Here is a 26,086-nt window from a genome sequence, read left to right on the forward strand (position 1 = left end):
ATAACAACTCTCTATTCCCAACCCCTCTTTCTTTCCCACCCTGTTGTTCTTGTCCTTCCTCCTCTCCTCTTTTTTCCCTTCTCTCCCTTTTTGGTGGAAAAACGATCCTTTCCAGTTCCTCCATGTCGCTTGACAAAAACAGAATGAGAATGCTTGGAGCGTTTCTGCCAAAAAGCCACCCTGAACGTATTTATATTTTCAATGTGCTGCCCTGCTTTCTCAGTAAGCAATTTTTATGTCATGGGCCTGTTTGAGGCTGCTCTCAAGGCTGTGGTTTGGTTCCAGCTGAGGCCAGATTCAGCTGAAAAACATTGCTATTTGCTTTTTTCCACTGAAGCATTTTAGCAATGAAAAAAGAACCCTCCAACAGAAGCCAGAAGCTGGGGGGTGGTGAGGGTGGTGATGGAGGGTGGTTGGAGGTGGTGGTGGTGACTACTGGTAGGGGTACCACTGACCAGCTCAAACCCAGGCTTTTTTTTATTGTGGTGCCTATTTGGGCAGAAATGTTTTCAGCCGGATGATTGGAAAGTTTACAGATTCCTTATGAGAATGGTATGTGTGTGTATGTTTGCGCTCATGTGTGTGTGTGTGTGTGTGTGTGTGTGTGTGTGTGTGTGTGTGTGTGTGTGTGTGTGTGTGTGTGTGTGTGTGTGTGTGTGTGTGTGTGTGTGTGTGTGTGTGTGTGTGTGTGTGTGTGTGTGTGTGTGTGTGTGTGTGTGTGTGTGTGTGCTCATATGTGTGGTGTGTGCAGGTCACCACCACTCAGTGAGTAGTAGAACATGTCCATGGTTATGAGCAGCTGTTCCACAGCCTTGATGTTTTCTCCATTTGTTGTGCTGGGGCCACTAGGCCGCTGGGCGGTGAGCGAGGCCTGCAGGCAGCAGCACGAAGGACTGACAGACAGTGCCAGGTGGGGGGGAGCGCATTCCCACCTGCATGCACCGCTGTGGCCCCCCACCCACCCTGGCTCCCTCCCCCAGAGGAAAACAGACAACTGTCTCCATGCATCCGCCCCCTCAGCAGCATAAACACAACACTAGCACTTCCTCCATAAGGCGACATATGGAATACTGGAGGGAATCTGCCCAGGAGGAATTGGAGTCTCTCACACTCACCTCAGGATGAAGTCAAACTCGGAGCCAGCCAGCATTAGGACCCCCAGCAAAGTAGAGATGGCCCCGTCAATCACAGGGGCAAACATGTGCTCCAGGGCCACCGCAGAACGCCTGTTCCTATTCCCTACGGCCGTCAGAAATGCCTGGGGACAAGAGAGAGGACAGAGGCAGAGGGTTAGGGTCAGGCTGTCCAGAACAGACTCATGGGGAAAAAGTAGTGGCTCGTGGCGACATTATCATTCCATCCATGGTAGTAGTGTATCTCTACTTCTTATCTTCATTGACTTTCTCCTAGTTTGTCCATAGAGTGAGGGAGGAAAAATCCTTACCAAAATCAAATCAAATCAATGTTTCCCACTAGTCTCATACACACATTTGCAGATGTTATCACAGGTGCAGCGAAATGCTTACCAGTGCAATGTGGACGGTGAATTCGACGCCGATGCCTACAGAGGCGATGAGGATGACCACTGGGATGGCACTGAGTTTGATGCCGATCAGGCCCATGATACCGAAGAGCTCCACCGTCATCATTGCCAGGATGAAGACCTGAGTAGAGGAACACGGGTTGGTTAGACACTGCCTAAATCTCTGGAGTCACAATTAAACACATCCATTAAAGAGTAGGTAAAAATGTTAGAGAGACAGAGAGAAAGTTATCATTTTCACAGCATGTCTTACACCCACAACCTCCAGTGCCTATTTCCACGATTCTATTAGGTAAGAGTTAAGTCTTACCCAACAGAATATTTTACCCTACATTTTCGAGGATCTCACTGTCATCTGCATGACATCGAATTACACTCAGGCCCTAGTCTCACTCTCCCTAGCCCTCTTCCTCACCCTCCCGGGCTGCTCCCTCTCTCGGGGTTATATTCCCCTATTTTTTAACAAGATAGAGAGAGAGGACTTTGAAAATCCTTAGCCTCGTGAACCTTTGATGTTGGCAGGGGTCCCAATTTGGTCACGGTTAAATTGGAAATGATAAAACTCAGTTTTATTGCACGGCCACATATAGGCAGTGAAACTATAGAGGCTCCAGCTTAAAGAGAGACAATGTGACTGTGCACATGTAGGCCTGAAAGGACCTCTCTCTCTCTCTCTCTCTCTCTCTCTCTCTCTCTCTCTCTCTCTCTCTCTCTCTCTCTCTCTCTCTCTCTCTCTCTCTCTCTCTCTCTCTCTCTCTTTCAGTAGGACTGACTACTTAAATAGAGAAGTTAAATACATTCCAATTCCAACTGAAACTTGTGCCACACTGACTGAATTGTGCCACTACAGCCCCAATGGTCGGTCACGAGAGTCACCCTTCAGTGCGGTCTGACCAGGCGGGCGGCCCAGGGACCCTCCCCTCACCACCAGGCTTTGTGAAATGTTTCCCAGCCGCTGAGTTGACAGGCCGTCTCCCTCCCAGGCCTGATGGATGGGTTTAGCAGGCCAAGGTCGCGACTGGGCAGATCCGTCCTGTCCCCAATTTTTGACAAAGGGAGCTGGAGGTAAAGTCTTCAGGAGAGCTCCTTTGCATTTCCTTTTCTAAACCCAGCCAGAACAGATTAGAATGACAAAGGCCTGGGGGGTGTGAGCAGCACCCTCTGGCCAACACGCCAAGGGCCCTCCCCAGAGATGGGGCCTCCGCTCCCTCTGTGGCAGGGTTATTGAGCTGTGCTGAGGGAGGGAGGCCTGGGAGGAGGAGGAGGAGTAGGAGGAGGAAGAGGAGAAAGAGAAGGAGAGGGGGGCTGAGCTGATGGGACTTACAATGATGCCAGCGGTCCAGGGGTTGAGCAGGAGGATGGCACAGACCAGGAAGGTGCAGGCTAGCACCACGCTGACCGCCAGGAGGAACCAGTGTCGCAGGCCGATGTACTGCTCCCAGAACAGGAAGGGGTACCCGTTGGGGTAGTTGAGCACGCCTTTACGGGTGAACTCCTCGCAGATGGTGCGCACGCTCTCAATACCCTCGACGAAGTCGGATGCCTGCCTCAGGCCGTTTAGGTAGAAGGGGAACTGGGCAAACTCCAGGGGCTCTGCGGCAGGGACTGCAATACACCACGAGAGGTTAGACCATATGACCTTGGCTCATGGTAGAAACTTCATTAAAAAATGTGCATTTTCATGTGAATTTAAAGAGAGGCCTAGTGGGAGACTTACTGCGCAGGTTCTCTCCGGTGGTATCGTACTTGTCGTGGATCCACTCACGGGGGTGAGGGTAGAAGTTACCCTGAGAGGCGGCATAGCCCAGAGGGTCGTTGCTCACCCACACAGTCAGGTAGATATAGAAGACGTCTGGGTGAATTAGACCGTCGTCATCCATCAGACGACGCGAAGTCAGCTTTTAGACATATAGAGAGGGACTGGGGTTAGCATTCTCAGTAGCCAGACTGGGACTATACCATCAAATATATTCAAGCTACATTTAAACTTTACTTAACCAGGAAGTCCCATTGAGGTCAGAAGACCTTTTTCCCAAGGGAGACCCGGGGAACAGGGAACATACACACCTGGTTGTAGTTGAAGGGGTCCTTCTTGGAGCCGGTCTGGATGAGCAGCTTGTAGGCCAGAACACCATCCTCGGTGCCGTTACGGTAGTTATCCCAGGTGATCCTGCCTGCCTCCCAGTCTGCATCGAAGGCAGCCTGCAGTCCTAGAGGAGAGAGAACACAGGAGAGCACAGAGTTAGACCGATCTGATCCACCACCACATTCTCATGTTTATTATATTATACAGCTGACAGGGCCACAACATAAGATGAGATGTTTGGAGCACTATGCCAGGAGTTATACTTTAGAGTAGTGAAAACATGATGGTACGTTTAGAATGAGTCATCTAAGTAAAATAAGACGTTTTACAGAGTGTTCTGAACATTAACCTCCTACAAAACCACACACAAACACATCCAAAAACACGCATCTCTGTTCCTAATATGTCTGTGGGCTGAATAAACTAACCAGCAAAGCCTTTCGTGTTTTCTAAATGACAAAGTCTGGCGGCAGTTAAAAACCAGTTTCGACAGCCTTTCTCTAATTACAGGGAGAACCTGACTAGAAAGGAAATAGCATGGAGGGAGGGGTGGAGAGAGAGAGAGTCTTTTATGTCACTCCAGTTCTCAATCGATTGAAGAGTTCTGTTTCTCATGTTTTGGATTGTCGAGCCTGGTTACCCGCGGCCCACCCTCGATTCGCCTCGTAGCTTAATACTTCCTCATGACTAGTCTAGGACCTCCAATATATTTTAGCCAGAGGGAAGAGGCCAAAAGGTGAGGGAGATAACCTCTGGCCTTTCTTCTACATCATCTAGCCTCCAGCCCTGCTGGATGGGGGTGAACTTTCATCGCCCCAGGCTTTCGCTCACCTCCTATTCACCTCCCATCCTCCACCCTCACCCTTACACTGAAGGTAAACATCAAAAACCAACCTCTCCCTCTAAAGACCCTGACATCACTAAAACGCTTTACCGCCAGGTCAAGAATCCACAAACAGAGCTCCTTTTCAAACACACTGACTGACTAGGCCTAATAACAGAATCACTATGGGGCTTCTGGAATGAAATAAAACAAGGTCTCCTTTAGGCAACCTGTATTTACCTCTTAGCCAGTCCTGAAAATAGTGCAGCCACATCCGGGGTAGCTGCTGGTCGCTGTCCCTCACCACGTACTTGACCGAGGTGAAGGAGTTGTGCAGCTGGATGAGGAGACGCTGGGAGCGGGCGTAGTCAAAGCCGTCCATGGTCACCAGGTACATGTTGTAGAAAGAGAAGTACTTGAACTGGGCGTTGATGAAGTCGTACTCCTTGGTGTCGCGGGGCACAATGTCGGTCAGGTAGAGTCCGTCATGGACCATGGTGGTTCCGTACAGGCTGAGCCCCAGCAGAGTCACGAAGAGGACCACGACCACCACCTTGCTCTCTGGCTTTAGGAGGAGAGGAGCGTACTTGTCCCGGGCGAAGCTTGACAGGTTCCAGCGGAAGAAGGGGAGAGGAACACACTCCCTGGCCTCCTTGGACTCATCCATCTGGGCCAGGAGGTCCCGGGTGGAGCTGGAGGGGGTGAAGAGCTGGGAGCCGTAGGGGTCGGTGGGGGTAGGGGGAGCGGGGGAGGTGGCCACCACCACAGATGGAGGGCTGGTGGAGATCTGGGAGGTGGGGGGCAGGATGGTGACTATGTGCTGGCCCGCAGCGTCACACTGGGTGAAGGCCTGGACGGTGGTGGTGATCTGGGTGCTGGTGGTGATGGTGGAGCCTGTGTAGGTCGTTGTAGTCTGGGCGCCAGGCGCGTGGCTATGGGTGGTGTTGTCGTTGGCATCGGAGAACTCCTGGGGTTGGATCTGGATGACCCGGGAAGAGCAGGGGCTGTAGAAACAACACAGGATGTCCAGACGTTTGACCTCCCGACGGTGCAGGTCCAAACTCAGGATGGCCGGGAAGATAAGAAGCACCATGGCGAAGTTGAACACCACAATAATGGCCGCCTAGGGAGAGAGATAGAAAGAGAGGGGGAAGGAGGGGGAGAAAGAAAGGAGAGAGAGAAATAATGTTTAGGAGAGGGGCCAACCCTGTTCATGACATCGCTCCACGCCGCCACCCGACTCCACAGCTGCCGCTTGAGCTCCACAAAAAAGGGCTCTACATTCAAGCTCCCTTGCTGTTTTAGTGCCTCGGATTCAGTCCCAGAAAAAAAAAAAGCGATCCCTAAATCACCAGCGAAAATAGTCAACAAGCCAGGGAACTGAGGTAAAGGAAAGGGGACTCGCAGGGCTGCTGCTGCTGCTCTCTCTGCGAGTCTGTGCAGGATCCCTCCTACCTCCCTACTCTACCGCCCTGGGGCTGACATTATAGTCGGTATGGTTTCAAGGAACCACGGACCACCCAGAGTGTGGCGGGAAGATCACAGAGCTAGAGGCTGACGGCCCAGTGATATACTGATCCACTCCTCCTCTGATTATTTCCCTGCCCTCCCCACTTGAGAGGTAGAAGGGGGGGCTGTCCTGGCACTGTAGGTGCAGTGAGCAATAAAAAGAGGAAGAGAAAAGAACAAAGATCCCCTCTGAATAAATGTCACTTCTGAAAAGTTTTTCTTTCTCTTTGTGGCAGAGGCCTGCGGCCCACTTTTCTTGGTGTGTGTGTGTTTCCCTTGGTGTGTGTGCCTGGCACTACTGGTTCCATGGCAGAGCTAGGCAGTGTAAACACAGTGGGGCATACAGCACAGTCTAGTACCTGCAGAGAGAAGGCACGCAGTGCTGGGATGGGGACCAGGGCTGCCATGAAGAAGGCGATCATGTTGTTGATGGAGGTGAGCGCCACGCTGGTGCCAGTCCTCCTTAGGCAGTCCCCCGTTCTCTCCTGCAGGGACAAAACACAGCCAACAGTTAATACCAGACAAGCCAGAGAATATAAGTAACTGTTGTTGTTCTAACTAACATAACTAAGCATGCATCACAGATGGCACCCTATTCCCTATATACCGCACTACATTTGACCAGAGCCCTGGCTGGTCAAAAGTAGTACACTATATAGGGAATAGGGTGTCTCTCTTTTGGGACAGAGACTAAGTACAAGGTTACAGTGGGTCAACAGGTGATTGAACTAGGGGGCTTGGGGAGGGGAGGTAGCTAGCTTACCTTAAAGGGGATGTTGATGCCAGTCTCAGTGAAGGAGTGGGCCAGAAGGAACATGTCATCCACACCGATCCCCAGAGCCAGGAAGGGAAGAACCTGTGTGGTGGCAGCGTTAAAGGACAGGCCCAGCAGAGAGCACAACCCCAGGCCAGCTGCCACAGACAGAGCCACCAGGAGCACGCCAGCCAGCCCCACGGCCCCCTGGGACTTGGCACAGTCCCAACGGAGCATGGTCGCACAGGCGTAGGCCAGCTAGATTGAGACAAGAGAGAAGAGAGAGGGTGAGAGTTTGAACTTTGAACTCAGCACAGGCAAAAAGGAATCAGTAAAGAACCACTGACATCTATGATGAACAGTAGCGAGAGTAGGCTACTACTACTTACCATGAGCAGGTAGCCTCCAGCCACACGAATGACACTGACATCAGAGAAGGACTTCATGATGTCGTTGAGGGTGGTGGTGGAGAAGGCGTGGATCTCTGAAGTGGAGTTCTGGGGGATACTGCCATGAGCCACCTGGAGGGTAAATAAAATAACTTTATTTAAATACAGGTTAGGGGTCAAAAAGAGAATGTACAGTTGATTTTTTATTTTAGTTACGTACGCCAGTAGTAGTGACCTAGTTTGGGTTGTGGCTCGTGAGGTCATGTCAGTTAGCACTTAAATTCTTCTTGACATTCTTCTCCGATACAAACAATGTATTCTTCAAAGATGACTTCATATTTTAAATCAACAACACACAAACAAGATATGGCTGAGCCCCTGTGAAGCTTGACAACTGAGGAATAATGACCACAGATGCCAGAGAGCAAGGGTCAAGGGGATCAAATGAGATCACATGGTCTCTCAAGCTACTCCATCAGCAACATGAATGGCCGACAACCTTAGGGGAACCCAACACCCTGCACTTTGTTTTTACAGTGACCATCCCCCTCTCCTCATCTCCCAATCTCTCTCTCTCCTTTCCTTCTCTCTCTCCTCTCCCTCTTTCTCCCCTCTTCCTCCCTCTTTCCTTTCTCTCTCTCTCTCCTCTCCCTCTTTCTTCCTCTCCTGCGAGCTGGTATTGCTGGAGGCATGACCCCCCAGCCATTCAGTCAGCATGTTGGGTGTCAGCTATCACAAAAACAGCTTGTTCCTATAACTGGGAGTCTGTCAGTGGCCTCCTCGGAGGACTCCGTTTACTAGGCAGCTGAGGATTGATGGAATTCAGGCAGACGTTGCAGTCCCTGGGCCAAAGCCCCTCCTCTATGCATGTGGCAGGTAAACTGGATGACTCATACTTAACAGGGTAGGGAAAAAACAAGCCAACCCGAGGCCAACTTTAAGGACGCACTATGATTTGCTCTCTGATTTCATATTTGCCGGTATATTACTCAAATGGGTCGAGACAGGTTGGTGAAAGGTGCAGGTGGCAGAGGAGCTAGGGGCCAGAAACATAGGCTCCGTCCCAAATGGAACCCTATGCCCTTGATGTCCACTACTATTGAACAGGTATAGTGCGCTACTTAGTGCACTACTTTTGACCCATACATACCTCCACGAACTTCCTCTGCCAGGTCTCCAGGATGGCGGTGGCCTTGTCCTCGTTCCAGTTGATGTCATGGATCTCATAGTCGTCCTTAAAGTGTTCGTATAGCTGCTTGGGGCTCATCAGGAGAAACATGGTCTGGAGTGCCTCCGCACTGCAGGAGACAGAGAGAGAGACACAGTCAGACGCCTGCGGCCAAGTGAGCTCAAGCCACACACAGGAGTCATGTTCCCCCCATTCAAGACCCCCCCAAATACTACAGAGGAACCTTAGGAGTCCTCTTGTCAAGAGACTCCTGTCTTGGCTGTCATAGATATTACATACTCTGATCTGTGGCATATAAACCAAAAGGTGGTTGTATACAGTGTAAGTGGGTGGAGAAGTCAGCTGTTGGCTAGTGTTCTCAGGCTCTAACTCCTGAACGGGGGAAAGCAGGTGTCCTGCTCCCTTTCCACAGCGAGCACAGATGGCCCTGAAGGCAACTTGGCACCGATGTGGGAGTTCTGGGGTAAAAATGTGATTGAGATTACCGTAAATCAAATCATGGAATAAAGTCTGTGGCTTTAAAGGACTGTATCCCTTCCCTCCAGATTTGCCAGGGTCGTGATCCGGGCAGTGGCCCAACACTGTCACTCCATTCATACTTGTGCTGTGGTTTTAAATTCAATTGAAATGAAAGAAAGTATTCAGAATCCTCAAAAGAACCCAGGAATCATGTCTCACACATACGGCAGTATATCAAGATGTTTTACAAATCCTTAGCACTGGAAATGTGTACTAGTACACCCCTGTATTGTAAATTATTGTTGGTGTCCCCTTTTCCTTTCTCTGACTTAAAAGGACAGGCTACCTTTCTTCCACTTTCCTCCACAACAAATCTGTCCTTAGTTTATGTGGCTGTCCATCATGTTTAATTGGTCTGTCCTATGCAGGGGTCAGAGGAGGAAACTGATCCTGCTTCATGTGAGGCATTCCTCAGATGTGTGAGGCTATTAGGAGTGAGAGGCATTCCTCAGATGTGTGAGGTTATTAGGAGTCAGAGGCATTCCTCAGATGTGTGAGGTTATTAGGAGTCAGAGGCATTCCTTAGATGTGTGAGGTTATTAGGAGTCAGAGGCATTCCTTAGATGTGTGAGGTTATTAGGAGTCAGAGGCATTCCTCAGATGTGTGAGGTTATTAGGAGTCAGAGGCATTCCTCAGATGTGTGAGGTTATTAGGAGTCAGAGGCATTCCTCACATGTGTGAGGTTATTAGGAGTCAGAGGCATTCCTCAGATGTGTGAGGTTATTAGGAGTCAGAGGCATTCCTCAGATGTGTGAGATTATTAGGAGTCAGAGGCATTCCTTAGAGGTGTGAGGTTATTAGGAGTCAGAGGCATTCCTCAGATGTGTGAGGTTATTAGGAGTCAGAGGCATTCCTCAGATGTGTGAGGTTATTAGGAGTCAGAGGCATTCCTCAGATGTGTGAGGTTATTAGGAGTCAGAGACATTCCTCAGATGTGTGAGGTTATTAGGAGTCAGAGGCATTCCTCACATGTGTGAGGTTATTAGGAGTCAGAGGCATTCCTCAGTGCTAGCTAGACCCTCACTACCCTCGCCCTCAATCTTCCCCTGTCCCCGGTGTACACCCCCTCCTGCTCTCACCTCTGCAAAGCATTCTGGGTGTCCTTGACCCGACCGCCCAGGATCAGCTCCTCCTGCCAGTGCATGAACTTTTTGGAGAAGCCGTGGCAACCGTCTTGGAGCTGCCCAGCAATGTCAGGACTCTGTGGAGGGAGGGAGACAGACAGGCAGAGCTAACAGTTAGCTTATTTAACAACCAGGCACATCAGGCTCACAAAAATACCCTCCTCTTTAAAAGGAGGGGAGGGTTGGAACTAGCCTACCTCTCTCAGGTCCTTGTTGGGTGCGCTGGGGGGGCAGTCGGAGTCATTGGGGTCCAGGCAGGGGCGGTTCATGTAGGCGTGGCCCACCTGGGCCTTGTCCAGCATCTCCCTGAAGCCCTCCAGACTGGTGAACTGGCTGAGCTCCTCCATCAGCTTCAAAGGGTCCAGGTTCATCCACTGGATGTCCGGCATCCCCCTGTAGAGGAACACAACAACATACAGGCTCAGTGGGAGTTGCAGGGCACAGCAGAGCGATGCCATGGCTATAGCAATCTACGTCACTTTATATACAGTCCTGTTAAGTACAGTTCAGCTGTGCTCTTTCTGCAGCACGTTCTGCCCCTCCCTTTTTCTTTCCTTTCCTCCTCCAGCTGCACCCATGCCACCGTACCTACACCTCCCCATCTCCCTTCCTGTATGCTTCTGGCTGGTTGTGTCTTGCCCTGCCTCTGCCGGGCTCTCCCTGGTGACGAGGAGCTGCAGATACTGCGTTTATAAAGTAGCGTTTATTATCCTGTTACACGGGGCCACAATGCAGAGGGAAAAACACGGCGGCAGGCTGCTCGCGCCTATTTCTTAACTTTGTGCATCGAGTCATAACAATTACCTCTGCCTCTAAACATCTTGATAAGGCTGCAGTGGAGCAGTGAGAGGGCTGGCTGGTGGGAGAGCTGAGCAGGGAGTCTGTCTGTGTGCTCTCTCTGTTGGGTTGATTGCCTGCCTGCCTCTCACGCTGTTTAGTGGTGTGATGTTCACAGAGCCTTTCAAAATGCCTAATCCTAAGGCTTTTCGCTGCTGCTGCCTCTGGGTCCTCCTCCATGCTACATTTATAATTTTCTCCAAAGAGCAGGCAATTATGTGGCCTGAGGGATAACGCTTTGGTGTCAGTTGACAGCTTTTGCTGTACCAAGTAAACTTAGTACAGTGCGCTAACTCAATGGCTCCCACCAGTACAAAGAGAGTACTTGTCAAGAGGAAGCATCCTCTGCTTTACAGGATTGCCCTTGCAACATCTGTATTCTACCACATTACCCATAATACACCACACAACCAGAAATGGCCTCAGCTCCGTAAGGTCGTAATGTCTCCCGGCTCTCCCGGCTCGTTAATGTTTTTTACTTTTCCCTCCTCCCTGTGTTAAAATTGTACCATTTATTTTTATACATATAACCCACTTGGATTGAATTATTTTATTTTTAATTTACATTCTCACACCTCCAAAAAATCCAATAATCAAACTATCAACAACAAAAAATTTACAAGAAACAAGAACTCAGACCATTACAAGTCATAATTTAATGCTGTACCAATCATATAAATAGTAAATGCTGTAAAGAAATAAATAAAAGAATCTAAAAACTTTGATGCCATTTACTTTAGTTGGTATAGAGAGAAAAAAGAATCCCCAAAGTGTCCTAACTCTGGGCCCAACCTCACTCCAATGATTCATGAAGAGAGTGGCTTCAAATAAAGCTGCTACTCTCCCATTCCCACATACCAAGCGCCTTTGCTCCTGCTTGCAAAGAGAGGCTCCTTTATCTGCTATTTTTTGCTTGAGTGAACCGGCCTAGGCCCTTTTGTTTTTCCATAGATTGCTGCTCTTTGTTCTCTCAAGTTTTTTTCTCTCTCCCTCTCCCTCTCTCCCTCTTTTTGCATTAAAAAACTCGGCTGAACTGAAGCGGAAGCTAGAGGGGACATTAGCCTCAGTGGCCAGGCCACCCCCAGCTCTCTTCAGCACAGCAAAAAGAAATGGCAAATAAATAACAACACAGACATTTTTTAAGAAAATATTTCAACACTGTGATTTAGGGGAATACTTGTGGATCTGTGATCATCAAAGGCCCTTCCCCTCTCTCTCCTCTCACACTACATGAGGAGAAGTAAATACAACCCATACTTATGGTTATTTCATTTCCCTTTTGTACTTCAACTATGTGGACATTTTGACAATACCGTACATAGCCATAATGTACTGTATGTCTCTATTCTTGTGAGTGTAATGTTCACTGTTCATTTATATTTAACATCTATTTCACTTGCTTGGCAATGTAAACATATGTTCCCCATGCCAATAAAGCCCTTAGAATTGAATTGAGAGAGAGAGAGTCAGAGAGAGAGCTCCCTGCCAGGTGAATGGAGAAAACACTGTTTGTTGTTCAATGTGCACGCCTGTGGCTGCAAAAAAACTGTTTTCAAAACCCTCAAACTGAACTATTGGTTTTACCTGAATTTATAATCAATATATTTGATATGCGGAAAGTGAAAACAATTGGAGTTATTGAAATATCAATTTAGAGTGTGATACTTATCTTTTAGGATTTTTTCCCCCACAAGGAATATGGTAAAAAGCATCTTAAAATAACCAAACTCCACTGTTCATTTCTTGTACGCTCTTTGGGGACCAAGACTTGCATAATGCCCATTTTATTTGTTGGACAACTTACAGCTCGGAGCCCGGGCGATTACCATGAGAATGCACAGTGTTACCCATTGCTGACAAAGCTGAGCCCCCCTCCAGGCCCCCCTCACTGATGGACACTCACTCGTAAACTGAAAGAATGCTTACCATTGTCTGACCCAAAGGTTCCCCTCCCCCCCTTTACCAACCCACCCAGTAGCAGCCATCTCCTCCCTCCATCTCTCCCTCCCTCCCTCTCCCTGTCCCCTTTCCATGAGGGCCTTCCCCTGCTCGGCTGGGGGACTGTGTGTGTGTGTGTGTGTGTGTGTGTGTGTGTGTGTGTGTGTGTGTGTGTGTGTGTGTGTGTGTGTGTGTGTGTGTGTGTGTGTGTGTGTGTGTGTGTGTGTGTGTGTGTGTGTGTGTGTGTGTGTGTGTGTTAGCCCACTCAGAGCTACGACGACAGGAGAAGCATAGGTGACAACTGAAGTAGGCCTCTTCCTAACAACAGGGCTAACCGGCTCTTTAGTCACAGCTTGATGTTAGGTTATTACTGCCACCATTGTAGGTTATTACTGCTGCCACTGTATTGGATCCAAACTAAAGCCTCTTGTTAAGAAGAGTGTGTGAGAACCAGGAGGTCAATTGAGATTTTGTAGCCAAGCCACATTCCCTGGCCTCTGCCAAACCCAACGTATAAATAAGGTGAAAGGGGCCAAGCTAGCTGGACATGGGCCCTAACGTAACTCTAATACTGGGATTCAAGATAGCTGATTTGTGAAAACACTAAAAAACATTCTGTATTTCCGAGTAATATGGAAGAAAATAATTTGCACCATTTGAAGGACAAATATTATGGAACTTACGGTAAGTATGCTGACCCCCCCTGGAGCTTTGCACCTTCCCAGAAACAGTCCAGTGGGGTAACAATCATACATGGGAACAGCTTGTCAATCATCTGCAAAACATGGATACAGTCATCAGTTATTATCCATTATCAAAAGTACATAAAACAGATCCATAACCAAAACCATGCATGGTGATAGCAATGGACAAAAAATAACAGGGAAGGATATTTCATTTTTTCAACTTACCCTTTCAATCATGACATTTTCTATGATAGGGACTCCAGATTTGTAGCATATTTTATTAAGATCCCATGATCTGAGGAGAGAAGACATACAGAACGTCAGATATGTGACCACAGACAACCCCCTTTCTTTAGTTGTAGGGTAATCCCCAGTGACCCATGGGTCTACTTACTTTCCAAACAGAGACACTTGGACCTTGCTGGCCGAGAGCGCTGCCTCCAGGTGAAGCAGCAAAGCATCCTGGGTCAGAATGTTAGTTCCTTCCTGTTTGGGAGTTTGTATGAGCATCTGCGACGTGAACACAGACTCCTCTCCCTGCTTCTCCTTGGTGTAGCGCAGCTCCCGACTCACTCGGCTACCAGCTAGAAGAGAGAAGAAGAAGAAGAGAAATGGAGAGGGGGGATTGGGTTAAAGACTAATCTCATCTCCCACATATATAAGAGCTATTGGGTTATTTCTCTTCGTTGTGCTGCGATTTGACAAGACAACTGACCCTCATTACCACTGCAGAGGAAGCATGATGCAAGCTAAAACGTCAATCAACAGAGTGAATGAAGCACAGAAAGGTCCACAGAGTGTACAGTTCTGGGGGCTTTGGGGATAGATATGAAGCTTTTTAAGATTCACAGTTTAATTTAATTGCAGCCAGGGTAGTGGGAAAAAAGCCACTAATTAGGCTGCTTTTCTAATTTTCACATTTCTGTCCAACCCTCCTCCTCCCCAAGACTTGGATTCTAAATAGCTGTGTAGTTGAAACCAGAGTCCTTGGCACAGGTCCAAAGGATACAGAGACCCACAGCAGAGAGGGGGGGGGGGGGGGGGGGGGGGGGCGAGATATACAGGGAGAGAAATCTGCTGGATATGACTATGCACAGCTCATATTATAATCACACTAGTGCAACAAGCATTGCAGACACGCAAACACACACACACACACACAAGTTCCGAGTTGGATCGCTGTATTGAAACGACTGTGGCGTGAGTATAGTGAGTGTAGTATACATATGCACTGCACATACACATGAACACAGATCGGCCAACGCCCTTGCCAGTGTTGGTTTTGAAGGCACTTCAGACACAAAACGTCTAGCCAAGAGAAATTGGTCAAAGCTTCTCATTGGCTCCCTCTGTGAAACAGATGTGTCCTGTTAGGGAATTCCTCCTCACTGTGCCCTGGTGCCCAAAACCCAAACCCCATCACTAACAACACGGCACGCAATGGCAGCACCACCATCCCTAGTTTCACAGTCTATTTCAGCTGGGACCTGATCATGTAAGAAACTGACAACAGTCAAAAACACAGCCTCTAGCCTAGTCAGACTGTTTCAGTACAAAACGAAGGCACAACATACCATCGATCTTTTACAGCAGACTTTCACCATACCAGAACTAACCCATCAGAGAAGGAGAGGGAGATTCTAGTAGAGAGAGAGAGAGAGATAAAGGTGGTACCAGGGTTGGATGGGAGAGAACAACGAGGCAGAAATGCTGTTGATCTGGTATGCAGAGCCGGGATGAAAGCATCAAAGCCCTGAGAGGAAACTCTGGAGTCCAGCCCCGTAATTACCAGAGGCTGCCCTGAAAAGAGTGAGCAGGGTATCTGCGGCCATGCCAAGGGCACATGAAACGCACCGCTCTGGATCAGAGTGGGCCCGTCTGCCCCTCCGTGTTCCACTACATGACAATCCTGCAGAGGCTGGCTCTCACTGTAGCCACCTCGCCTCTCAGCTTCTCTCCCTGGCTTTCTCTCTTCCACTCTTTCCCTCTTTCCCTCTGTCTCCCCTCTCCCTCTCTTCCTGGCACCACCTTACCCAATCCAGACGCAGCTCCTCTAATTGAGGGAGAAGAAAAAAACGATCCTCTCCCAGCTCTCGAAGTGTAAGATTAGATTATAACCGGGTTGGAAAATCTTTCTGGGCTTTCTTCTAGCATTCATAGCCTACGTTGACTTTGTGAATTCACAGAATCAAACCACGCTTAAGAACAGACACTTTTGTTTCCCTTGAGACATTCTGCTCATATTTAATACATTGGGGGTATCTACAGGAACTGATTTTCAATCTTTGGGCCTGTAATTACAGGGCTCCTGAAGTAAATTATAGCTATTTGTGTCTTGTTCCGCCCATCTGGACCACCCAACTAGAGCCACGGCTGGGCCCCGGCCTCGCCACTCAGTCACTGTTCTGCTCCGAGAGAGAGAGAGCTCCGCCACTCACCAGATGGAGGCTGCTCCGCTCTGCTCCTATCCGCTCGGCCTGCAACCAACAGCCCTTAAAGAGACAGTCGCCCAAATACTTCTCACCAAGCAGTCAGAAAAGTTTGAGGAAAGTGTATGGATTTTGGGGCCTGTGATTCTCTGATGTATTGACATTAAAAGTGGAGCGAAATCACATGTGAAGGGTCATGTGAAGCATTAGGCCCAAATCATTGTTCATGAAGAGACAAAACGTAACACGTAGTTATCCTTCAACAATCCCATATTGGACGGGGAAATAAGATAACTGTAAATAATATCAACATAACATGGTAGAAGAGATCAGGAAGCTCATACTTCTTCACAAAGCCACTCAGGATGCTGCGCTCCAAACAAAGCACCTCCATTTGTTCTCCCTCTCTTCCATTTTTCACATCAACCCCCGGAGGTGACATCCCCATACAGCCCAATTATCCACAATTATGGTCCATCTCATCTTCTAAGCATATGCAGGGACACGATCCATCAATCAACCCATTTTATAGCGTAGGCATTTTGGAGTGAGGACTGCCTGCAATAGCCATTCCTATGCTAAAGCTAATCTCCATCCAGATGGAGTTCTCACTGCTTCTCAGTCGGACTAGGCTGGGGCTGGCCAGAGAGACAGACAGGCAATGGTAGCAGGCATGAGGGAGAAGGCCTCCCGCCCAAAGCCCGGACACAGGGCCAGACAGGCCTATCAGGCTGGTGTGGATGTGTGTGTATGTGCGAGTGCTAGTTCCCCTCTCAGTGGGCAGTATAGAAAGTGGCATGTAATTAACCAAGGAGATGGAGCCCCCTGCTCCTTGGTGTCAGACCACTGTTGGACCCTGTCAGCTCTAATCTCCCTCATGTCCAGCCCACCACCACCCAGCCTAGCCCAGCCCCACAGACCTCAGGAGACCACAGGAGACACCAGTACGTTGGGCCAGAAACCGAAAGGTTGCTGGATCAAATCCCCAAGCTGACAAGGTAAAAATCTGACGTTCTGCCCCTGAGGAAGGCAGTTAACCCACTGTTCCCCGGGCGCCAAAGACGTGGATGTCGATTAAAGAAGCCCCCAGCATCTCTCTGAGTCAGAGGGGTTGAGTTAAATGCGGAAGACACATTTCAGTTGAATGCATTTAGTTGTACAACTGACTAGGTATCCCCTTTTCCTTCCCTTACCATACTGCAGTGATTCCCAACCTGTCATCCAAAATTAATAACAGGTGGAGGTATTAATGGTATTATAAGCAATTTAACATTACTTTTCATAACGCTAAACGTTTAGAATAATAATAGGCCTTTAATTTGTTACATTCACTGCTAAAATCTCAAACTCTGTGAATGGTGGTCCTCAAGAGCTTTTGTCTGTGTATGGGATCCGTTGCCATACTGTACTGTATCAATGTATTTCCTCTCCATGTCTGCCTGTATGCTATGTTGTCTGCCTATACTAGTGCACAGGTTTAGTGATTGTAAACGTTTGCCATCAAACTCAAACAGTATCTTCCAAAAGTGTTGGTCACAGACAGCACAATGTATCCAATCAAATGTGGAAGAAGTCCCACACAAGTAGCCTAGCTATTTCTCCAGCTTGGCTCAGAGGCTGTTAGGCACCGTCACTAAAATACAACTGTTGAAACAATTAACAAATAGGATTGAACCAGCAGCAACACCATTCACATGTTAGCTCTAGGTACAAATCCACTCTCCATTAGCAGAGACCACCTTCAAAGTGTTGTGGGCCAGATTAGCTGGATTATGTAGCCACTGAAAGGATCCATGCTGCTTTGGAGGAAGTCCCACAAGGAAGAAACATGCTGAAAGAGACATGCTTTACCATGCTTTAACTGTAATGTAGCACAGATTATAGTACACAAAATCACAAATGTATAAACTCAAATGCACACATAGCCTCGCCACTCACCCACTCCCTCACGTATACATTCACATAGAAAATAGACTTTGCTGGACTGGTCCTGCTTAGGGACTGTCAGTCCCTCATCTTGCCCATTCCCTGCACTTTGTTATCCATTTAACATGGTTTTAAAAAGCATGCAGTATAAAAGCAGAGGGATAGATTTGGTCCTGACTGGCATAGTGAAACAAGTCTTTATTGAAATCAAGCTTCAGTTCTACTGCCATGTTCTTCAATAGGCCATCCTTTACCAAGTGCTGCAGCACCTCCCCATCCCAGTCAAATGTGTTACTTAGCAGATGGAGAAGCTCCTTACACAGAGAAAATCCAGGCAGGGCAGAAGAGATTGAATACAGGCTTTTGTCACTTCCCTCCTGAATTTCTTTCAGATGTTTCCCAACAAACAGGAAAAAATAAAGAGGGAAATTTCACAACAAAAGCAAATGGACCAAGACTTTTTCCCAGCAAATAAAACAATGCGGGAGTGGGGTGCTTGGCTTTCTACCTTACCTATAGAAATACAGTGTGTCTGTGCGTCCGTGTTTGAGGGGGAGAGTGTGTGAATTGGACAGGGTGGGAAAAGGACATTTTGAGGTATTCCTTCAAAAAAAAGTGAGAGGACGACAAATTAAGTTCAATTTGAGAGGGAAAACTGTAAAAATGCCATCAAAAGTAAAAGGCAAAAAAAATCAGCTTCAGTTACAATCTATTCAGATCTTGATACTTCTGTCAGCATTGACATACATTTCCACTGGTGTTGGCAGTTAGGCACTTGCTATTTCCATATGTATAGCCTTGCCTGTACTAATTATGCTAATCATCCCTAGTGTTGGCTGCTGTGAAAAATAGTCACATTAGGCACTCCACTGGCTGCTAATGCAGCTTAATGTGTGGTTGAAACATACATTCATCCAATGGTGAAAGGCAAAAATTTTCCACATTGCTGGTCTCATTCAGCCTAGAAATGAATTTATTGAGCCCAAGCACCATTTATTTCCCCCCAAATACCAAGAAAATGTTTTTCTCCCTTCTTCTTTTTCCAGGGGGGGCAAATGGTGTGAGAGGAAAATAGGCAAACTCTACCCAAAATGGTGACTGGTGTAACTTTATTTACAGTGGACCAAGGAGAACAATCTCCTTTGGCATGATATAAAAACTGTCAAAGTGCAAGAAACACAGAGAGTGTAAAGGAGATGTGTGAGACAGTGCTTCCTATAACAGAGATAGTCCTTCAGCACTCCCAAAAAATGGACCCAGTGTCTACAGTGACTTTCAAGCAACATCAAATACAGGACGCTGAACAGGTATACGGTTACGTATAGTGCTGAAATGTAATGCACTACTGTAAATGTAAAAAAGCCAAGTACCATAAAATCTTGTCTCTATTATATACCATGGAATACTAAACACCACATAACATGGGAAAACGTACACCGCTATATGAGTCACTGCTTTAATACTGTAAATATCCAAAAAGGATATTAGCACTGTGTATTAATTCAGTACACAGTGGACGGTTAATGGCGACTTCAGTAATGGAGGGATCTGGTGAAGTTTAGTATTCAGCTCATGTGTTTGCTCCTTGAGGAGAGGACTGAGGCTGGAGGACTGCAGATTGGTGGGAGGTGGTGGGGGGGATGAATGGAGGGATGGAGAGGGTGGGGAGGGGGGTTGAAATAAACATTTTCAACTGACCCAGGTTGACTCTGGCCTTGTTTGTTCTTTCTACTGGTGAGGTCTGAGGCTCAGCAGTTGGAGTTTATTTATCTAGCTGGGGCACTGTGGCGTTCCATTCACCTCCAATAATGCCTCATAGAGCTTTCTTTCTCTTTTAGCAGGCCCTGAACTGGAAGACTGTATTTTCTGATGAATTATAGCATTTACCTTGCATTTTTGTTTAGATAACTGTTCCAAACATTGAAATGTCCACATGTTCCCCTCCGAAAGGCCTGGCTTGTGCTGCTAGGGCTCTGGAAGGTACCTACTGCTCGCCATGTGGAGTAGCTCATTCATGCTGTGTATATGTTCTTTTCCCCCATTCTACACAGTCTCTTTTTAAAACATATGGCGGCCTGGCACTTTGCAATATTTGCACAGCTTGTCTGTGTGTACATGTCTGTCAAGATCACCAAAACTGTGTCAAGAAGGATGGGTTTAGTTAATGTGGGCTAGCCTACAAGTACATACTTGTAAACCTTTATTTCCCACTCTAAATGCACTATTCAAAACTGTGTGGTGCTCTTTGGTGGTATTAATTCTACCCACTACTAAATATCAAACCTTTTGGGAAATCTACATGACTGTTGCAATAGTAATAACGCTAGCTAAGCTTATATTACTTCCAGAAAAAACAACTCCCTACCCAGCAAATATACATTTTCTTCTACGTCCTGCTTGAACTGGTGAAAGAAATGTGTCCTGAGAAAGAGGCCACACTGTTGTTTTTAGGGAATGGGAAAATGTTAAAGTGTATACCCCTAAAACCTTCGCCCCTAATGCTCCCCCACCCCCATCCTCATCTGCCTGCACTTCACCTCTTTATTACCCCCCTTTCTTCCTCGAGACAATACACTCTAGGTCACATTCTCCCCCTGGTCCCACCCATGAATGCCAGGACATTTTCCTGTGTTATTTCTTGCTCTGCATTGCTTCTGCATTAGAAAACTTAGTGTGAATTTAGTGTGTTTTATCACTCTGCACTCTGTCTGTATTAGCCAACCAGTCTAATGAGTCTACCTACCTAGAGACGGAACAGTTGAACTAGTATCGGTTATAACTACATACAGTATGAACTCCTTTCACAACAGGTACCTTGTTTTTAACTACTACACCTTCTCCCATATGTTTCTGACTGGCACCAACTACTGGTTTAACTACCACCAATATCCTATCAACATTCAGAACAGACAAGCTAGTCCCAGCTAAGGCTGTAGTGACACAGAGTACAGGAGGGTTTGCATCAGGTTGAGAAAACAAATACTCTCCAAAACATTATTTTCCACAGTCCTATGGCCCAAGTGTTAGCACATTATCCTTGGCTAGGTTAGGGCAAACTAGGCTAGGCTAAGCTAGGTAGAGTAGGGTATAGGGTAGGCTAGGTTAGGCGAGAGGAAACAATTAAAAAGAGCCTGGTGGTCTGACATCACACACAGCAGGTCATCTACCCTAGCTAGGTGGCAAACATGACATTTGGGTGGGGGTGGGAGACAGATATGGCCTGTGGATATATGATGGGAAGCATATGCTCCCAGGCACTCCCAGCTGGCCAAGTGTGAGCCCAGGAGGCCTCATATCAGCACCCTCATCCTTCATATGTGGTCAGAATACACCTCCGCATGTGTTGACAAGAAGACCACATAGACTTACGTTCTCTATTGAGAAAATACTAAGCCTGCAACACCTGTTATTTTGAAAGTTTGAGTACCAACTGTTAGCTGTTGATTTATAAAGTAGGTTTAAACATGCCTGTCTTCAAAATAAAAATATACTGCTCTGACTGCTACTAATAAAAAATTATGCTGTCTGGACACTCATCTCATCTTTTCTTAGAGAGCAATAAACTTCTCTGTCCTATTAGGAAATATATCTCCTCTGTTTTGTGAAAGCGTTTATGTGTGCATGTGTATGTGTTTGAGTGCGAGTGTGTGTGAGAGGGAGAGAGAGCGATGTGTGCATGTGTTTCTCTGTGTGTGTGTGTGTGTGTGTGTGTGTGTGTGTGTGTGTGTGTGTGTGTGTGTGTGTGTGTGTGTGTGTGTGTGTGTGTGTGTGTGTGTGTGTGTGTGTGTGTGTGTGTGTGTGTGAGAACCAACCTCTCCTTGTTACCAAACCACTTACTCTCCATTGAGCTCTGAGCAGCTTTGTCAATGGGCTATTGGGGAAACAACGCAGGCAGAAACTTTAGAAACATGGCCACTGCCTCTTAAAGGAACAGCATTCCTTTTCAGCATTTGGGTATTTCACTCTCAGAATGACTCCATGATTAGGCACAACAAACCCTATCTAGCAACCTCCTTTCAGAAGACCAACGGTTAGCTTCTTTAATGTGTATGAAATACACACCAGTACATGAACAAAATACTATGATTATGACAAATTACACTGCGATAATTTCATATCTTGTTTGTGAGTCAAGACTCCACTCAACTACAATCTGACAAGTGAATGAGTCAAATCTGAAAATCTTTGGCTTCACCAATTTTACCAAAACTCAAACAGTGTCAGACCACAAGCATTTAATTGACAACATCTAAGCCCTTCCCAGCAAAAGTATTGGGAAGGAATAAAGGGAGTGTTTATACACTCTTAGAAAAAAGGGTGCTATCTAGAACCCAAAAGGGTTCTTCTGCTGTCTCCAGACCCCTTTGAAGAACCCCTTTTGGTTCCAGGTTGAACCCGTTAGGTTCTAGGTAGAAACCCTTTGGGTTCCATGTAGAACCCTATCCACAAAGAGTTCTACCTGGAACCAAAAAGGGTTATCCTATGTGGGCAACCGCAGAACCCTTTTTTTCTAAGAGTGTACTACAACCGTTGTGACTCTTTTTAGAGTGTGCAAAACAGGTGGGTAAACTTCAGCTGTATTCACTTATTTTTTGTAGGAAAGGGGGTGCCTTTATTGTTGAATGGAATCCAAGAATAGTTAAGGACCACACAGGGAGCTAGGGGGGAGGGTCAGCGCCTCAAAGATGGCTAACGATTCACACAGCCCATCTGCTCTTGGGATCAGGAGTGCGGCAAAAGCCTAGAGGGCTTAAAAGGAATTTGGCAGTGTGAAAACCAAATAAAGCTCCCCAAATATGCACAGATAACCCAGCCTACACACTTTAGAAAGGACGTCAAATAAAAGATGGAACATGGAACCACCATGGCAAACAATACAAGGCTGATGAGAAGAACAAGAGAAGGCTTGCATGTGTAAGGAACAACAACACTAGCTTCTTGTATGCAATAAAGTTGGAATTTCTTGAACTACTCTCCATTCCCATTGTAAAGCAACTTCGCCATCAGCAAACAGAACACACAAAGGTGCAGAGTTTAGAATACATCAAAATAACTTTCAATACAAAAATTACTAAGTTATGGTCAAATTCAAGAAAAACAACAAATTCTTTGTATCCACCACCCAATCATGAATAACAACTAAAGAGCAGCACCCCCAAAAAACTAGAGCAAAAATACTGACGCAACAAGTCAGTCAGACAGCACCCATACAGTTTATTGTGCCCCCCTCCAGTAGCCTGGATGGCAAAATGTCTACAACAAGTTAATTTGGGCAAAAGAATACCCCTCTCTCTCTCCCCTTCCCAGACAACACCTCAAACCATACCGCGAAACTGAACGCCTGACTTACCTTCCACCCATAGTTGCTCAATGTCCGTCTCAATGGCAGCAACCCGCAAACCCACAGACAAGGCACCGAACACAAGCAGTCCAATGAAAAGGACTTTTCCACAATGTCGCTGGATGTGACAGCCCAAAGAAAAGAGAAGAGCCTGGAACCGCGCCCGAATCCACAACGGGGCTTTCTGACCCACAGCCTTCCCCTAAAGAGACAGGAGGACATGGAGAGAGAAAACATTTTTACTACATTGTTATTACACATTAATAACAACATATTGCTATACATGGACTGCATGGATATGGCATGGACAAGTACAACTATTCACTAATGGAAGACGACACTGTATCTAACTGCTCGCAGCGGCGCAGCGGTCTAAGGCACTGCATCTCAGTGCTTGAGGCGTCACTACAGACACCCTGGTTCGAATCCAGGTTGTATCACAACCGGACGTGATTGGGAGTCCCATAGGGCGGAGCACAATTGGCCCAGTGTCGTCCGGGTTTGGCCGGTGTAGGCCGTCATGGTAAATAAGAATTTGTTCTCAACTGACTTGCCTTGTTAAATAAAGGTTACATAAAAATTCTATAAAAGTAATATAAACTATCAATACAGTGGTCTTTCAAGTATTACTAAGAATGACCTACTAGGGTAGAGAATGCTAATAAAATAGATAACCTGAGTATGATGTGATAGCATGGCATACTTAAGGGCATGTTCAACATTACCGTATCTACTATATTAGATTGATACGTGAGTGATATGTCTTCATACCAGATGTCCTGTAAGCAAATATGTGAATTGGATCACCTGATGTCATATATAGATACCACGAGAATATCAGAATACAACCAGTCAGAAGATACCCTAATTGATGGTAGGTAATTGAGGGCCCAACACCAAAGAGAGTAAAGCAATGACCAACCAGTCTTTGGATTGGGCCCTCACAGTTGGCACAAGCCAGGTGAGTCTAACCACTCATCACCAGAGGCATGGGGGTTTGCTATGGAGTCAAAACACAAGACTTCACAGTTATGGTTACATGGGTTCAGATAAAAAAAAAAAAATGCATTCTTGTCAAATGGGATATAAAGTAATCTATGCTGTTCTGGTGTAGCCTATTACACACATATATAATACACTAATAACAACTAGGATTAAATCAGTATCTATGGTCTACTAGGGACTATATATTTGAAAACACTTTTGTGCATTTGGACTAGGACTAACATTTATCCTATATTTAATGTTTAATGCTCAGCCAGCTGCCCTAACAACCTCGTGGTTAAAACTATGAAACCTAATGCTGTTGGGCACTAATGCAACTCCTAGTTTTAAGTGGAAGTTGAAAGATTACAAGATTGCACACATTTGAGTCAGGAGTTATGTAGCCTCCCATACTTTCTTTAATAAGCTACATAGCTTCTAAACGGCTATGCAGGGATTTGACAATAAGCAGTTCCTATATCAAAAAGCCCTACTCCTACAATTAAAAATTCAAACACTGGCTGAAGACCGTCTACTATACCCATTCAAACTTTACAAACAATGTCACCGGTCTAGTACAGACACACTGGACAGATGTTTTGGTTTCACTTAGGAGTTTTGACACATATCCAACCGTTCATGCGGTCCAGTGATGCTTTGTCAGATCAAACTTAATCAGTGAATTCCTCTAAAACCCACCGCATTTTCAAACAAACTAGCCTTAAACAAACGAACCTAGAACGGGGACCCTGAGTCTAACTTCTTACTAATAGAGTTGAACAGATCCCACACACGTAGAAATACTATTATGAGTTGTGTTGCTTCTAAAATTAATGGAGAAAGTTATTTTCATTCATAGTGGGATCGGGATCGAAGGTTAAAATCTGTGCGTGCCAGTGATTCGTAAATGTTACAATGTAACATCGAAATATTATGTCAAAACGGCAGCATATCACATTGTACCACATTTGGACATTAACCTCCCTAAAATATTCCTCGTTTCGAGTGGTAGTAACACCCGTTTCTTCAGAAGTACCAAAACATAGCACTTATTCACAGAGACGATGAATGAAACAGCTAAGTATATTCCATAGAAAGCATTTTGTCACCTTAGAAATCTGTTTTAATGCGAAAGCAGCGTGGCAGTAACTGGGTCTCCGGAGAAGATCTGAGTTTACTTGCGGCGGAGAACGCGTATAACTTGGGGGTAAATCTCCAAAAACACCGGCCCCTGGGACTCTGGGATCCGATGCCATAGTCCAAACAAGAAAACAAAGCACAGAGCGAAGCAAGAGAGAAACAGTGCGAGTTCAGCAAACGCGACAATAATCCAAGATAGAATACTAGCGCATCCACCGGGTAAAAATTAGGAGAATATATACTAGTCTTTCCTTGAGCCAAAGTCTTGCAACTCCATCCCAACATTATGTGCCCAAATCCGTATAGATCCTTGAGTCTTCATCCGTCCTGATAGCTTATAAAACAACGTTTCGAAGTAAAGTCTCGAGCAGATATTTAAGTCTGCCTCTGATCCCGTAGCAGTGACATTTGGAGAAACTAGCCCCTCTGCAAATCGTGAAAAGGGTGGTTTGGTGGAAAAGTGATCTGGTTCTCATTGGCCAAGGAAGAGGCAAATTACTTAGCAAACATCTCCTATTATTAGCTGCTAAGCAACAGCTCACCAAAGTGGAGAGAGAGGGAGACCACCCAGGCAGCCCTTCAAATCGTTGGGAGGGGGGAGAACGAAGGGGCGTCAGAGAGAGGAACTCTTTCAATAAACTCAGCACACTGTTGCCGGCTCTGCTCTGCACATTCCCAATTGCCTTAGCTCGGTTATAAGAAGCAATCACACATGCCATATATTGATACAACAGACACAGTTTTATATTTAATCCAGTCTGACATAAACAAAATTATAAATGAATCCAGAATGGTTTCTCACACAAATAAAAGGGGGGAAAAAGACTGAATAGTCTAAATTGTGTACTTAACTAGCTTTATTCATTGG

The 26,086-nt window shown here is 46.5% G+C and overlaps 1 protein-coding gene across 1 annotated transcript in view; it reads right to left on the bottom strand.

Moving 5' to 3' along the window:
- LOC129814111 (protein patched homolog 1-like) overlaps window positions 1-25,792 on the bottom strand; it is a 31,703-nt gene extending 5,911 nt beyond the window's left edge. The window contains exons 1-17 of the mRNA XM_055866918.1: window positions 25,188-25,792; window positions 23,104-23,296; window positions 13,793-13,982; window positions 13,624-13,693; window positions 13,396-13,487; window positions 10,135-10,330; window positions 9,893-10,014; window positions 8,255-8,402; window positions 7,105-7,236; window positions 6,725-6,973; window positions 6,321-6,446; window positions 4,693-5,575; window positions 3,611-3,753; window positions 3,261-3,441; window positions 2,868-3,148; window positions 1,527-1,664; window positions 1,116-1,258 (exon numbers count right to left, since the gene is read on the bottom strand). Coding sequence (XP_055722893.1) covers window positions 1,116-1,258; window positions 1,527-1,664; window positions 2,868-3,148; window positions 3,261-3,441; window positions 3,611-3,753; window positions 4,693-5,575; window positions 6,321-6,446; window positions 6,725-6,973; window positions 7,105-7,236; window positions 8,255-8,402; window positions 9,893-10,014; window positions 10,135-10,330; window positions 13,396-13,487; window positions 13,624-13,693; window positions 13,793-13,982; window positions 23,104-23,296; window positions 25,188-25,334 — 3,434 coding nt within the window. The 5' untranslated portion in view covers window positions 25,335-25,792. The remainder of the gene's footprint in view (window positions 1-1,115; window positions 1,259-1,526; window positions 1,665-2,867; window positions 3,149-3,260; window positions 3,442-3,610; window positions 3,754-4,692; window positions 5,576-6,320; window positions 6,447-6,724; window positions 6,974-7,104; window positions 7,237-8,254; window positions 8,403-9,892; window positions 10,015-10,134; window positions 10,331-13,395; window positions 13,488-13,623; window positions 13,694-13,792; window positions 13,983-23,103; window positions 23,297-25,187) is intronic.
- Between the last annotated feature and the right edge of the window lie 294 nt (window positions 25,793-26,086).

The sequence above is a fragment of the Salvelinus fontinalis genome, chromosome 17, assembly GCF_029448725.1.
Source record: "Salvelinus fontinalis isolate EN_2023a chromosome 17, ASM2944872v1, whole genome shotgun sequence".
NCBI lineage: Eukaryota > Metazoa > Chordata > Actinopteri > Salmoniformes > Salmonidae > Salvelinus > Salvelinus fontinalis.